Raw genomic sequence first — 14,671 nt, forward strand, 5'->3', positions numbered from 1 at the left:
AACTATAAAGCATACATGAGCTCCATGCCATCAACATCACAGAAAATTGACTCCTCAAGTCTGTATTATTACAATTCTAGAACTGTGCAGTTTAAGCAAACAAAACCTTAAACTTAATTTAATATTAACTTTTAAAAAGAATGTATGTTTAAAAGTAACTAGACACTGAAACCTTTAGTCCCATTTTTCCTATAAACTTAAAGTTTGAACAGTTTATTTTTATTTTTTTTAACTTCCTCCTGGTAATAGTTTGTGTTCCTTGATGAAGAGAAAAGGTACAATAGAGGGAAATTTTGGTTATCTGCTGATTTACTAATCCTGCAATGTGGATGTGGTCTCACTGAAACTGAAACGATACGTCATTTCAGTAACTGAAGTGAAACTCCTATATGTTCTCAAGTCGCAGAGCGACATACTTGCCCTGTTCCATCTGGTGTCTTTCATATTTTATCCAATCAAATATATGGTCACCGTGATAAATAAACTAGGTATTGGCACTTTTAACATTGCGAGCAGCGACCTGTGAAATGAAATCAGGATCTCTTGAAGCACTGACACCTACTGCAGTCAATACAAAATGAAACTCCCCCAAAACTCTTGAAATGGTTTTGCTTCACAGTGCTGTGCTTTGGCTTTCCTGTTTGCATGTGCACATTTTTCCACCATACTTTTTCCTTCCACTCAACTTTCCATTTTGTTAATCTTTGGAAACAGAAATGTTTAAACAGCCGGCTTATTTGGCAGGAATGACCCTCCTTGTGGGGCGGTGTCATTGACTGTCTGGTGCAAAGCTATGAAATTTGAAAGCTTCCTCGTGATAATTTAACATAACATTTCTGTAATAAAACCCCCTTTTTATTTAACTTACATATTCATATAAGCTTCATTTGAATTTACTCATTAAACAAATAAACTAATAATATTAAAATTTGTTGAGCTGCTAATATTAAACATTTTTATTCTTAGTAAAAAAATCACCTTACACCCATCCTGTGCTTTAAAAAAATCTAACATAACACCAAAAGTAGGGCAGGTACAGTGCTGGATTACTTCACGTTATTGGTCCCATTTACACGGCCAAACGCCTACAGCAGCAAAAAAAAGAAAAAAGAAAAAGAAGAGCTGCACAGCAGTTTAGTTCTGCACAGTGACGTTTCTGTCCAAACAAAAACTCTTTGTAAACGCATGCACACAAAGAAAAGTTTGCTTGTCAGTGGGAAGTGTGGCTTTTCCTTCTCATGTACAGCAGCAAAGGGGATCAACAAAAAGGAATGGTGCAAAAAAAAAAAAAGATTTCAATCAAACACGAGTTTTCTCTGTGAAGAGCTGCCAGCCAGGGAGAAATGGGGCTCATGCGTTACGGGTTCAATTCTTCTTCATAGGTGACAGGCCTGACTGATGCTACACCCTTGGCTCCCTGCTCACCTCACCTAATACCACACACACACGCCCACCCCCACACGCCCACACACACAAACCACACCAATAAGACAACCGAAGGTAGTTTAAGTTTTAAAAAAAGCTAAAAAAAAAAGAAACAGGGAAAAGTCAGAGAGGGTGAGGAGAAAGTAGGACATTAACAAAAGAAAAAACAAAAAATAGCAGAATTGGGTAAAAAGCAAAAAGTGAGGTAATGCAGCAAGCACACAACCAATTTGGAACACAGGCGGAGAGCTTAAAGGAAAAACAGACAGGAGAAGAGGTGTGTTAAGACCCAACGCTGCTCAAAGGCTGCTCCTCCACCCTCACTCCGCTCCCGCTCCCCAAATGTTGACAGTACAAGTGCAAAAACAGGCTTTGAAGTGTGCTCTGCTGAAGGGGTGCCGTGTACCGCGCGTCGTGCCTCGTTTAACAGCGTTACCCATAAAGCATCGCGGGACCTGCTCCTCCCCGCCTCTCCTCACTGTCTTTCATTCTCTTTCTCCTTCTCACATTGAACCTTTGACAGTGTTTTGATGATGCTAGTGTGGGCAGACATGCAAGGTGGGTGACAGTGAGAAGAGAGGGGGGAAAAAGCAGGTAGGTGAGTAAATAAACAAATTCAAAAATAGGAAAAAGGGCATAATTTTAATGATACCAGTTACTTTAGAAAAAAAAAAGAACACCAAACTGCAGTTTTCATCTCAGGTGACATCTAATGGAGCATGAGGGTTATTAAATGGTTGCAGGGAAACACTAATGTGTGCAGACTGAAGATTCAGCACCCAAAGCCATTGTGTTGTGGTAAAAGAAAAAGCGTGCCAAGGTGACATAAGCCAATAAACAAACAAAACAAGAAATGGCTCGCAGAGAAAATGGAAAATCCTTCCTATTAGCTGCAGTGACAAGACACATGCTGAATGGAGACTAATTGCCCATTTTTTTTGGTGGAATGTCTCCAAAGTGGGGAAGGACAAAGCGAAGGGGAAAGACGCTCCTGCTGGAGGTGACTGATGATATCTGGCAGTGTTTCAACCCTTAACTATCCTGCTTTTATTTCCTCTATGTCCACTGAGGTTTCATTGCAAACATAAATGGTGCCTAAAAATATTAACCAGACACCCTGCTGTTCATTAGGCCCTAAATTGGAATTCATGCTTATTTTTGTATTGGGGATTTGAACCAGCTCCTTTACAGCTATCATAAAGGGCCACTTGGCATGCTAATTGCCTTGGCCCTACTTATGCTCTCCCTAGCTCCCATTCCTAATAGTGTCATAAAACATAGTAGAAGCTCGGGCATGTCCCGGACGCCAGGTAGGGAATACTCTGCAATGTGAGTGTTTTCAGTTCAGCCTTGTTTAAAAAGAAATGGAGGATTTTGCTGATAGTGATCGTAAAGATACCAGAAGCTGGTGCAATATCAAAAACCAAACATAAGAAACTGGTATTAGAACAGGGACTTTCTCACACACATTAACCGATACATCATGATTGGCTTTGAAATGGCTGCACAAGGAGGGAGATAACAAACTTAGTTAGCGTAAAGTAAACCTTGCAGGTGGTAAAAGGAACTGCAGCTTATATAAAACAACAGGGGTTTAAAGGATGTCTGTCAGTGTTGTTTTGGGTTGGATGATTGCTATTCACAGTATAAGTGCCTAAATATCTGATCTGTAGTTGATAACTGTCTTATCATTTAGTATAAATCCACACTGGGCAGGTCTGAGAGGTTCCAATTTCAAAAATGCTACAGTGGTTTGGAGCAAAATGGAGCTATGAGATGGAGGGCCACCAGTGATCTTCTTGTGTGAAATATCTACTGTAAGTTCATTGTTCCGTTTTCACTGCCAAAACAGCCCTAAACCATAAAGGCATAGGCCTTACCTTGAAGGTTTGCTGTGGTATCATTTCTGAAGTATTTTTACATTATCCTGCTGGGAGTGGTCCAAAGAGGCCAGCCTTCATTTGCATATAAATAAATTAGCACTGGGCCAAGATCCTGTACCAGTTCATCACTTGTCCTTCTTTGAACCACTTTTGTTAAATACTGCAGAGTAGACAGATGGCTATCACACTTGGCCCATGTCAAACTTGCCAGAATCTATAGCTTTGAGTCTGACGCATCATGAGGACAAAATCTTCTCATGCTGCCTAATTTGACCCATCCACTAACAGGTGCAGAGATGAAAATATAATTTCTGTATTATTTTTCCGAGATAATTTTTCTTACCAGAAATGTTCTTTCATGTTCTCTTAGTTTGAGTTTCAGACATGGAGGTCATTGATGGTGTTCAATCCAGATTTGAGCTGTTTTAACACGGTAGAAGTTCATCTTGGACTCACCTCCTCCTGGACTAGCTGTTAGCTTTAGCCTTTAGAACCAACTAACTTGGATTTATACTAAACAAAGACTCCAGGAAAAACAGTCACTAAAAGTAAGGCCACCATCATCCAGATCCATTTTTAAAATCTATCCCTTTGAAGTGGTAGCAAAGCTTAAAGCTAAAAGCTTCTTTCATATCAAATGTAAGAAGTAAAAGAACTACACTATAAGAGATTAAGCAACAAACTCACAGCTTCTGTGGTGCTGTAAAGCTATATAAGTTATAATAGCCCAGTGTGACTGCCCTTTGTATATAAAGTCATTAGAACCTCATCAGTTCTGCTTGCACTGAAGCACCTCTAAATGATGCGGAACGGTGCACCCGACCCACCTTAGGTGCACGGCAGCTGGGAGAACTTGTGGGTGTGATTATGTATGTGTGTGAGGTCACACTAAGGCCCTGAAATAGCACTTCATTAGTCATCCACGGTGTCAGGCATAGTGGACCTCTGCACCCATGCCAGCGGGCGCCACAAACACTTGCCCATGAGGGGACGCTCCATTTGGATCCCACCATCACCCGAAAGCCTCAAGGGCTTTCAGTCCACTAACGTCTTTGACCCAGTAAGGCGAGGGGCAAGCAACAAGATGAACCCACCACCTGAGGCAGAGCAGAACGTTCTGGTCTGTTTTTAGCCAATGACCGCAGAGAAGGGTATCTTTCTTCCAAAACAGACTTTTGGATTCAGTGAGAGATTGCAGTTTTTCGACTCTACCTTCTTAAATCAAACTTTGCCCATTTGAAACAACCATTTTGCAACTTTTTTCCAATTGTCCATCTCACAAATTTCTTTCTTTTCAAGTTTTATTTCTGTTGGTTTTATTGCTTTGCAAGACTTCAATCTCTCAATGACACAGGGCTACAATTTCCCTTCCTACAGCTTTAGGACTGAGCTTACAGTAACACTTACAGTATTACTTTTACAGTAGGTGCAATTTCAGAGGTATAGCCACTGGACCAGAGCAGTACATCTGCCCCCACCCTCCCTAGCCAGCAGGCCCTCATTAGGAGCCTTGTAAAGGGCTTGTACCTGCCAGGCTCGGGCCTCTTCACCACTACACACCCGCAGGCTTCAGGTGCGTAAGGTGGCTGCACTCCACCAGAGGGGACAGCTTGGGCTCATTTAAGTCGATGGATTGCTGCAGCAGCCCCCTGTAAACTACAGAGCTGTGCAAGGGCAGAAAGAGGGAGTGAGTGTGGGGTGTGCAGGGGGCGCAAAGGATTATGACCCTGTAAAGATGAAAGATGTGGGCAATGAGCAATCAAAGAGGAAGTGTGTCAGTGCTGATGTGGTGGGGAACTGGTACTCAGAGGTACCAGGTCCTTCAGTCTGAGCCCCCGTCCGTGCGTATCACAGCAGGACATTAACGGCCACAGTCGACACCATCGGGCCTGGCTAAAGCCACTACGAGATGCAGCTTAATTGGTGTTTAAATTGCACTTTGTCTTGGGCTGCACAGTGAGGGATAGTTATTGCTCACACATTGAACCTAAGCAAGCATCTGATTCCTCCAGTCATAAAGTTAATCTGATCTCATGATAAATGTTGAAGGAAAACCCCAGGGTGCCATTTAGGCTGTTGATTTACACTCTGCTCCAATTACCAGCAAGGCTGAAAAACAGCAGCCAACTGTAATTGTGGTAGAGTATATGTATGGAGTCAGTCAACCTAGTTATATGCTGAACACTAAACTCACTTAACCTTGTTATCTTGCAGCACAGCTCCAGCCATGTAAGAGGAAATTAAATTAGTGTGGGAAGCTTTTAATGGAAAAACACTCAAAAAACAGCTTTACATTACTTTGATTAGATGGCTAAAACAAAGAGCCATGTGTTCTGAAAGAAGGGGGAAAAAAGTGCAACTATGCAAAGTGAGGCTGGCAGGAGAAACGAGACAGAAGATCATAAGAGTGGGAATGTTTTCACTTTTTGTTGTTGTACAACCACAACTTCAATCTTCTCTGTTGAGATTTTATGTGATAGACCAACACAAAGTTAGACATAATTAAGTGGACAGAGTTCTCATTTATTTATTTATTTTACAACACTCTTGATAGATTGATGTGAAAATTGATTTGAACCCTTTCAGACCCTTCTCTATAAAATCAGGTCCACCCAACATAAACTAGAACATAATTTTAAAGCGGAAGCAAGAAGATACGTATATGCTTTTTATCGGAGACTAACTAATTTCTAAGTCCCGCCACATGTTTGCAGTTGGATGTAGGTCTGGACTTTGATTGGACCATTCTAACACATGACTATGCTTTGATCTTACCTGTTGCATTGTAGCTCTGGCTGTCATTGTAAGGTGAACCTCCACCTTACGCTAAAATGTTTTGAAACCACTTACAGGTTTCCTACTGGATTGTCATGTGTTGTATTCTTGCATCAGCTTTTCGTTCAAAATATGTTTGAGTTTCCCCACAACCCTGCGAGAAAAAGCCACTATAGATGGATAATTGGTTGGTATTACAAACTAAATTTGACTCCACTGGATCATCACTAGGAATGAACTGGAATGCATATGAAATAAATTGAGTTTGACCATATGATTAGGCTGATTTTATTATTTCTGTGTATAATTTGGATCTATTTGTCTTGTAAAGTGCATTTTGATAACATTTACTGTGAACCGTGTATATTACTAGATAAACTTAATGTTCTCTGAGGAATTTCTCATTTACTGTTTACTGTGATCAAGCCGTAGACAGACGGGTTACTATTTGCAACCTGACATTTGAAAGCAATTGGTTGTTTCGGTTGAATTTCATTTAGCGGTGGTCAGATTAAAAGGAACTAAATTCAAACGCAGATTATGCTTTTCAAATTTGTTATTAGTAAAAACAACTTTAAAGACATTGTGTCCTTTTCTCTTTACTTCAAAATTATGAGCCACTTCATGCCGGTCTACCATGTTAAATCCCAACAATATTTAATGTTTGTGGTTGTAATATAACATTACAACTCTAGCATATGTGAAAAAGTTGCTGAAATAATTTCACAAGACAATGTAAATTGAAACTTGGACTTGGAACCAGCGGGTGTGACTTTGAAATGAGAAGTTGACCCACCATTTGTACATCTGAGGGCACTCTGGACAGGAAGTCCAGCAGCTCATTGTTGTCAATGGTGTAAGGGTCCCGCAGTTTCTTTGTGAACTTGTTAACCCCTGTAGCAGGAAGAAAAGTAAACAGACAGACAGACAAATAATAAAATATACTAGAAAATATTCAGCAACACAAAACTTTAAATTCTTCAGCACTTTTTCCCCCAAAAAATAAATACATGAAAATAGGCAAACAAAAGATCTTTTCTATTTATTTGCTTTTATATAGTACATCTGAAATGTTTATACACTCTTTTTTATATGTAAGGGTTAAATAGTCATTTCCAACATTAATTATTTCAAAACTGGGAAAGGCCCTCAGCCCCAGTTATCTACCGATATGTGTACAGGTGCATAAAAAGAGAGCAAGTCTGTGAATGTGAATGTATGTCTTAAGCAATCATTATGCCTGGACAAGTGCTATATAACTACAGTCCATTTACCACAAATTTGTTTTTACTGCAGTTGCGCAGGATACAAGTAACATCATATATGGAAAAAAAAAGTTTATAAATACCATATCAAAGTACTTTCTTTTTCCACAAAAGTCAAAAATCAGAAAACCTTGGCATTTAAAGAAGGAAGTGAACACTTTTGAGTGCAGCTTAATTAAAGTTGATTCACATAACTAGCATTAGCTCACCCCAGGCCAGCACGATGAACCGTAGTGGAATGAAGTAGATTATGATTGTGGACACAACGAGAGCTACAATCGCTAACCAGCTTAAGAAAGGCACAGTCCAGTTAAATGTGCTGTAAAAGAAGAATGAGAGGTTCAAATTAGGAAACATTGTAAAAGCTCATTTAACTGAGCATACTCAGAAATGTCACTATCAGGAAACATACTAACAATTATAAAGATAAGTTACAGATCAGTCATTTGGCACTATATAAACAATATAAACTTTTGAGAGTCATAGTTTGTTTTCTGCCGGAAACCAAATTATTTCAGTTTACTATTTAAAAATGTAAGAAATAGGTCAATCAACAGTTCTGTGTCAGCATGCACATGAAGTGATGTGTATACATAAAGGTCATGCAGGTCTACATGTGATTCAGGAACTGAGTTAAAATAAGTTAGCCTGGCACGGGAAGGCAAAGGGGCCTGGCAATGTGGAAAAAGAACCAGGACATGTGGAGCGAAGCAAAGGGAAGTGGGCCCGGTGCCGAGGAGCAGGCTTTCGACTCACTTCTTTATCCTCTCGCCGTAGGAGGCCACTTCATCCAGTGCATTCTGCACGCTGATGCACACGTCCTGAATGGCATAAAGCTTGTTCATGAAGCCCTTTCTCTCCGAGTCCTGCAAGAGGACAGATAGAGATGTAGGCAAGCAAAGAAGAAAGCCTGGATGAAGGAGGGGGAATATGCAGATGGACAGAATAGAGACAGGAGAGGAGGAAGAAGAGAGAGAAGACAGAGGCTGGGCACAAGCATCTCCCTGAGAACAATGCACTTTAAACAGCTTTGATTTGGAGTTGGGAGCCAAATCACCGGATATCCTGCCTGAAGTGACGGAGCGCTTTCATTCCAGGCCGTAATAGAGATATAAAGTTGGCAGAACAAATCAAAATGTTTCCCTCCTTACAAATACTCACAGGAAAAATTTGAATATGTGAATAAAGAGCCAGAATTAAACTGAAAGCCAAATGGATACATCAGTCTTTCGTCTCCCCCCTCTTTCTCTCTCTTTTTGGTCCTGCCAAGGCAGCCAGGACGACCAGGCAGAGTCCTCTTTTGTTCTGCTGGCTGGCACGCTGTGGTGATGTCACCAGCTGTGACATCATTATCATCCTTATTAACGCAGTCAACCATCATGAAAGGCTCCTCCTATTGTGAACTTTGAATATTGCTGGAGCAAGGAAAGGAAAACATCATTTCATGTAAATCCTGCCCGTCAAACTGAAACAAAGTAAAGAATTGCAGAAGTCATGCAACAGTCAACAAGCCGCCTGCTGAGTGACAGGCAGGCGGGGACAGGACAGATCTGGACACAATGAGGTGACCCAAAGCCAGTGGCTGAGGGAGGACATCAAGAAGCAGACTCCCTGATGCTGGATGTGTTTGGTGGGCATGCTGGGAAATCTAAATTTAACACAACTGCCTGTAAGGAAGGTTTAACATGTAATTTATAGGACATCTACATGGGATACAATGCACAAATTCCATGAAAAGGACTTCAGTATGCAGTATCGTGCAGAAATCGTTATTCCCCTCGAGCCTTTTCACATTTTCTCAGGTTTCAACCACAAACCTCAATACGTCTTTTTGGGGATTTTATGAGACAGATCACAACAAGGGAACACAAAACTGTCAAGTGGAAGAAAAATGATGCGTGGTTTTCATATTCTTTGACAAATATTAAATGTGTGGTATGATTATGCATTTAACCCATTCAAATTAGATAGCCCTAAAGTAAATTCAGTTGCCATAATAACATCCTGAGTTTGTAGTCACCCTAGTCTCACTATAATACAACTTCTCAGTTGAGACCTCAGAGGTTTGATATAAGGCTAGGGACAAAGTTATAGTGAAGTTTAAATAGGTCAAGTTGTAAAGCAATCTCAAAACGGCAAACTTCTCAAAGCACGGATTAATCAACCCATAACGCAAAAACAGAAAGAGCTAAAAAGTAAACCTATCATAGCAGACCTGAATGTAAAGGCTGGACAAGAAGAGCATTAACTGGAGATGGGGCCAGGATGATGTAGCCATGGTAACACTGGAGGAGCTGAACCTGACACCGTCCATCATGCTTAACATGCCATCTCTGGTTAGCACAATGTGGTGACAGCATCATGCTGTTCAGGATACTTTCCTTCAGCAGGAACATTGAAGTTGTTGAGATTTGAGGGGAGGATGGGTGGAGATAATTACAGGACAATCATGGAAAAAGCTGCAAAACACTTAAGACTGTAATGGAGGTTCAGCTCCCACCAGGTCAAAAAAAACCACCTCTAAACATACAACCAGAGTTGGTTTAATTCAAGGCATGTTAAAGTGTTAGAATATTTCAGTTAAAAAAAAACAGAACAAAATCTAACTGGAAATACTTGAAAATTGCTGTTTCTCCATCTGATCTGCTTGAGCTTGAGCCACTTTTCTACGGAAAAATGGCTCAAGATTTCAGTCCCCATGTCCAAAGGTGATAGACTCATACTACAGACAACTTGCAACTGTAAATGCAGTGACATGTATAAAATATTGACTTAAGGGACTGCAAAAAAATGGACGACACTCTTTTCTGGGTTTTTTTTTTTTGGACTAACCAAAGCTGGTAGAAACATACACCAAAACCTTTTCTCTGTAATTGTTACTGTGGGGAAGTTGGTTACCCAAAGGGGACTGAAAGCAAATGCAAACACACTTTTCATATAACAAATTATAATAAATTTTTTAAAATCAGGCATCATTAGCCTTCAACTTCATTACTTGTTTTGGTCTATCACACACAATTCCAATAAAATAAATTGAAGTTTATGTTTGTAAAGTGACAAATATAGATGTTCAAAGGAAATTTGTCCCTGCAAGGCACTGTGGGCATCCGTCCGTCCGTCCATCCATCCAGATTTGGACTCACTACCTGACCATTTAGCCCCTCCACTAAGTCTGTCCTGGGTTCCCCTTCAAGTGGAGGGCTTGATAAACCTCTAAAGTGAAAAAAGTAGGTCTAAGGTCACATTTGTTTTTATTAGAAAAAACAAAGCTGCTTTATTGAGGAAGATGGATTCAGTCTGGTAGATTAGAAAAGTAAAGCTATGAGTAATTCCTGTCTTTATACCCACAAAAGACAGCAAAGCAGTCAAAGTCATGAAACTTCAAGACCTCAGAGGCCTTCACCACATTTGGGTCTTTGAGTCCAGCCACCTTACCACAAGCCTCCCATTGAGACCCAATCTTCCTCCACCTCCCCCAAAAACCCAACTTCTTTCTTTTTTGCTCTGCATCCAGGATCAGATAATGTGAAAAATGAACCATGGAGCAGCCAGGGAGACCACATGGCCTCCCCAACAAAACCACACAAGACAAATAGATATAATTAGACAACCTCTCTGGGTTATTTTTCTTCGAAAAATATTTTACAAGACTCCCTTATATTTCCCCCTCCCGCTCTCCTTATTCTCTTGGTCCTTTCTTTCAGGTCCATCTGTTTTTCATTCTGCGCTCAAACAAATCTCAGGACGAAGTGTCTATTGTACTGGGTTTGGTTAGGTCGGGCCAAGTCGGGCTGGGTCAGGACACATTATTTTCGAGCCCCAACTTGGGAGAGAGTGTTTTAGGGCCATGGGAGTGGTGTGGGGGTGGAGACGATAGGTCAGAGGTCCTCGGCGTATAAACCATTGCCACATGCCCTTCGGACTGCGGTCTGAATCCTATTTCCTGTCTTCAAACACGGTTCGAAGAGGCGGGAGGTAGCAATAACACTGAGGGCCGTGGAGAACCTTGTTTTCCCAGCTTCCCTGCACACTGTGCACATATGGAGTCAGGCAACCTGTTCTTATAATGGAACCTAATATGCACACAAACACACACACACCCTACAGCTATGAGATAAGGTTGATCTGCACACCTGGTCGTGCTCTGTGACTAGAAATAGTACTACATCCCCAACACGCACTAATAAATTCTTCACTTTTGACAGTTAAGCCCTCTTCTTCCAAGCTTAAAAATAGTGCAATGGTGATGATTCATAGAACGTGTACACAGACAGGACAGACGAAAGATAGTTTCAGTTTAGCTTGTCTTTATGAAAAAAAGAGGGAAAATGTCAAATGAAAACTCAAAACTGTTAGTTTTGTAAGCCTCATGTTCACACATCTTCAGCACAAGCATGTTGGATCTGCGTTCGGTGGTTTTGGAAAAGTATTTGTGTCCTGGTGTTAACCACAAGCTCACGTTATGATTTTCCAATTTTGACTGACTTCTGATCTCAGGAGGAACACCAATTTGTCTAGGCCTGTACTTATAATGCTTAACTGAACCTTCATACTGTTTTTGAGGGATTTTGTTTGGAGAACAAAACACCTGATTGTCATATTTACAGTCTGTTGCCTTGTTGTGGTTCAGTTGGTTAAAAGGGAGTCATTCCTTTCCCCCGTTGCCACATGCTTGCCCAGGAGCGAGGGACTGACAGTGCTACTGATTGTGCTTTCTCAGATGGATAACCTATTACTAATTATTATCATATGATCAACCAACTTTGACAGTACTGTATTACAGAGGTGCCCCAATCCAATCCTTAAGAGTTACTATCCTGCAAATATTAGATGCATCCTGCTCTAACACACCTGAATAAAATGAATGGCTCGTTACCAGACGAATCACATGCTACTAAGCAAATTAAGCAATTTGATTCAAGTGTGTTTGGAGCATGAATTTATTTAAAATCTGATAGAAATATGACTTTGAATTTCATTGTATTAGAATGCACTGTATTGATTCAACCTGAATGTGGAGTCATTTGAATTTCATATATGTTTATGTATGGTAAAAGCTTGTAAAGGGACTTAAGAAGATTGTTAATTTAGTGCGTTATAAGTAAACTGAACTCAATTGATGTTTTTAAAATTGCTCCAAATGCAGGCATTAGAGCTAGAAAAAAATGCTTGTTCTGATGGATAATGCTGCATGCATTAGATCAGTCTAATGGGGCAGACATAATCAGCTGCAGTGGCATCTGGATGTGTTGAGTAACAAAGACATGTCACACTAACTTTCAGCATTAATGTTCCAATTGTTTATGAGTAATTAATCAACTGTAAGGGATAAAAAAAAAGTGTTTTCATACCTTTTGTATACAGGGCGTTCAAATTAGCTTTGCATGTAGAAAGTGTATGGACATTCAGAAACCTCTGCAACTACTGGCAACCCTGGAAAATATTTTAAAGTTGTTGTTTTGTTGTTTTTTTTTCCATCAGTGAGATTTGGTGATTTTTTTTTTTCATCTTTCCTACAATCCCACTAACTGTGTGCTGTGGCAAGATAAACTTGGCTCCTCATCCAACCGTTTTATAATCCATTTCTAAGGGGCAAACAGGCTGTGATGTGAGCTCACGCTAAAGTCAGCAGAGCATCACGTTATTAGATAAAAACTGCATTAAGACAGTGTGTGAATGTGAACGAAAATGTGTTTATACAGGGAAGAAAGTCTTTGACATCAATTAACTCTCATCAGACTGGTAGAAATATTCTGTGAGCTGATGTCCTTTTGTTGGGGGAGAGTTGCATGTTTTAATTGCACGCGTGGCATTTAGAGACAATAAATGCATCTTTTGCGGTTATGTCGAAAGTTTGCGTCATTGTTTGGATGCGTGGCGTGTGATGTGAAATCCCTGCCGAGCACTCCCTGGCAAAGCAGTTAGAAAGCTCATTAAAGCGATTCGGGTTGTTTGCTCGTGTTGGGGAGAAATTACCCTCAGTGATACCAAAGCGAGCCCAGGGACACACACTCTCACACACCTACAGAGAAACAGTCAATTCAAGCTAACCACATTGCACTTGATGGTAAATTGTGGTAAACAGTGTGGTAAACTCCTTGAAACACTTGATGAAATATTTAACAAAAGAAAGATGCACAGTGCCCCAGAGTGCTTGAATCCGTTTTTTCCCCCCTTTGCAGAGAGATGCCCTCATGGCAAAGCACATTTGTATGTAAAAGTATGAAGTGAACAGTTGTAAACTTCGCAAAGACAGTTTGTTCCACGTTGACCCAAGGCCTAGAGCAAAACAAGAGAGAGGTCAGAGAGAACTCAGTCTAATAGTATAGACTCAAATATCTGTCCTAGATCCACTGGGGGGAAACAAGGGAGCCGGTTGAGGCCATTTTAACCTCCTGATCACACGCTTCCCCCTGCTGGGTTGTGCCATAAAAATGATAAACCCAACAGTTATAAAGTAGCGACATTCCACCCCATCACACCAGGAAATGAGTCTGAACCACAAGTGACTGCTGCTGACTGCTGCTGTGCTAAAATTGCACCTGTTTTTCTTTGTTTTGCATCGCTCAGTCTGGCAACACAGTAAAAATTGAAATGTCATATAAAATGTGACAGCATGCTAATATGTGGCTCCCAAAGGGCAGCTGAAAGCGCTGTTGTTGATTTTGTAACTGCAGAGAGAGTCAGTATTCCTCTCATTTCCACCCCAGGAGGAGCGAGGAGGAAAGAAAAACAATTGGAAAAGCAAGGAATACTACAGGGGTGACACAAATTAAATTTCCAAAATCTGTACAAGAACTCGAAACAAAACAAAATTAAACAGCGGATATCACTTTTATACGGCAAATGTCATCTACACATACTTCTGTTCACGTACTGTACTTCTGCTTGAAAAAAGACATTATAACATCCCAAAAACATACTTGTTCCACATGTAAGTAACATAGTGATGGTAACAACATATTATATTTAATTAGTGAAATTAGAAAGGACAAATACTACCCAGGATTGTTGATAATAAAGAATTGTTTAACAGAAGCTTTTTAACTTGCCTGTACTTTGCCACACAGCTGAGGTAAAAAATATAAAATAAAAAGTACTACTACAAAAAAAATACACAATTGAACAAGGCTCCTAAACTCCAGTTGAACTCCCAGTAATGCAAGTAATTCAAATTTATCGGGACATAAAACAACATAACAAATATTCTATTTAAGTCAGCGTCCCAAAAAATATGTTCTCCTCAAACACAGTTGTACATTGATTTTCCTGCTTTTCATTTTTGAGAAAGATTTTGTTAGATTTTTTTCCCCCTAATTGATC

At 40.3% G+C, this 14,671-nt stretch overlaps 1 protein-coding gene across 4 annotated transcripts in view; it reads right to left on the reverse strand.

Annotated features, from left to right (window-relative positions):
• Window positions 1–14,671, reverse strand: part of LOC114154655 (multiple C2 and transmembrane domain-containing protein 1) — a 151,086-nt gene that overhangs the window by 7,788 nt on the left and 128,627 nt on the right. For all 4 annotated transcript variants that reach the window (XM_028033956.1, XM_028033957.1, XM_028033955.1 and 1 more), the window contains 3 exons: window positions 8,105–8,214; window positions 7,558–7,667; window positions 6,880–6,977 (listed from right to left, as the gene is read on the reverse strand). In XM_028033956.1, coding sequence (XP_027889757.1) covers window positions 6,880–6,977; window positions 7,558–7,667; window positions 8,105–8,214 — 318 coding nt within the window. The remainder of the gene's footprint in view (window positions 1–6,879; window positions 6,978–7,557; window positions 7,668–8,104; window positions 8,215–14,671) is intronic.

This window comes from Xiphophorus couchianus, chromosome 12 (genome assembly GCF_001444195.1).
Source record: "Xiphophorus couchianus chromosome 12, X_couchianus-1.0, whole genome shotgun sequence".
Classification (NCBI taxonomy): Eukaryota; Metazoa; Chordata; class Actinopteri; order Cyprinodontiformes; family Poeciliidae; genus Xiphophorus; species Xiphophorus couchianus.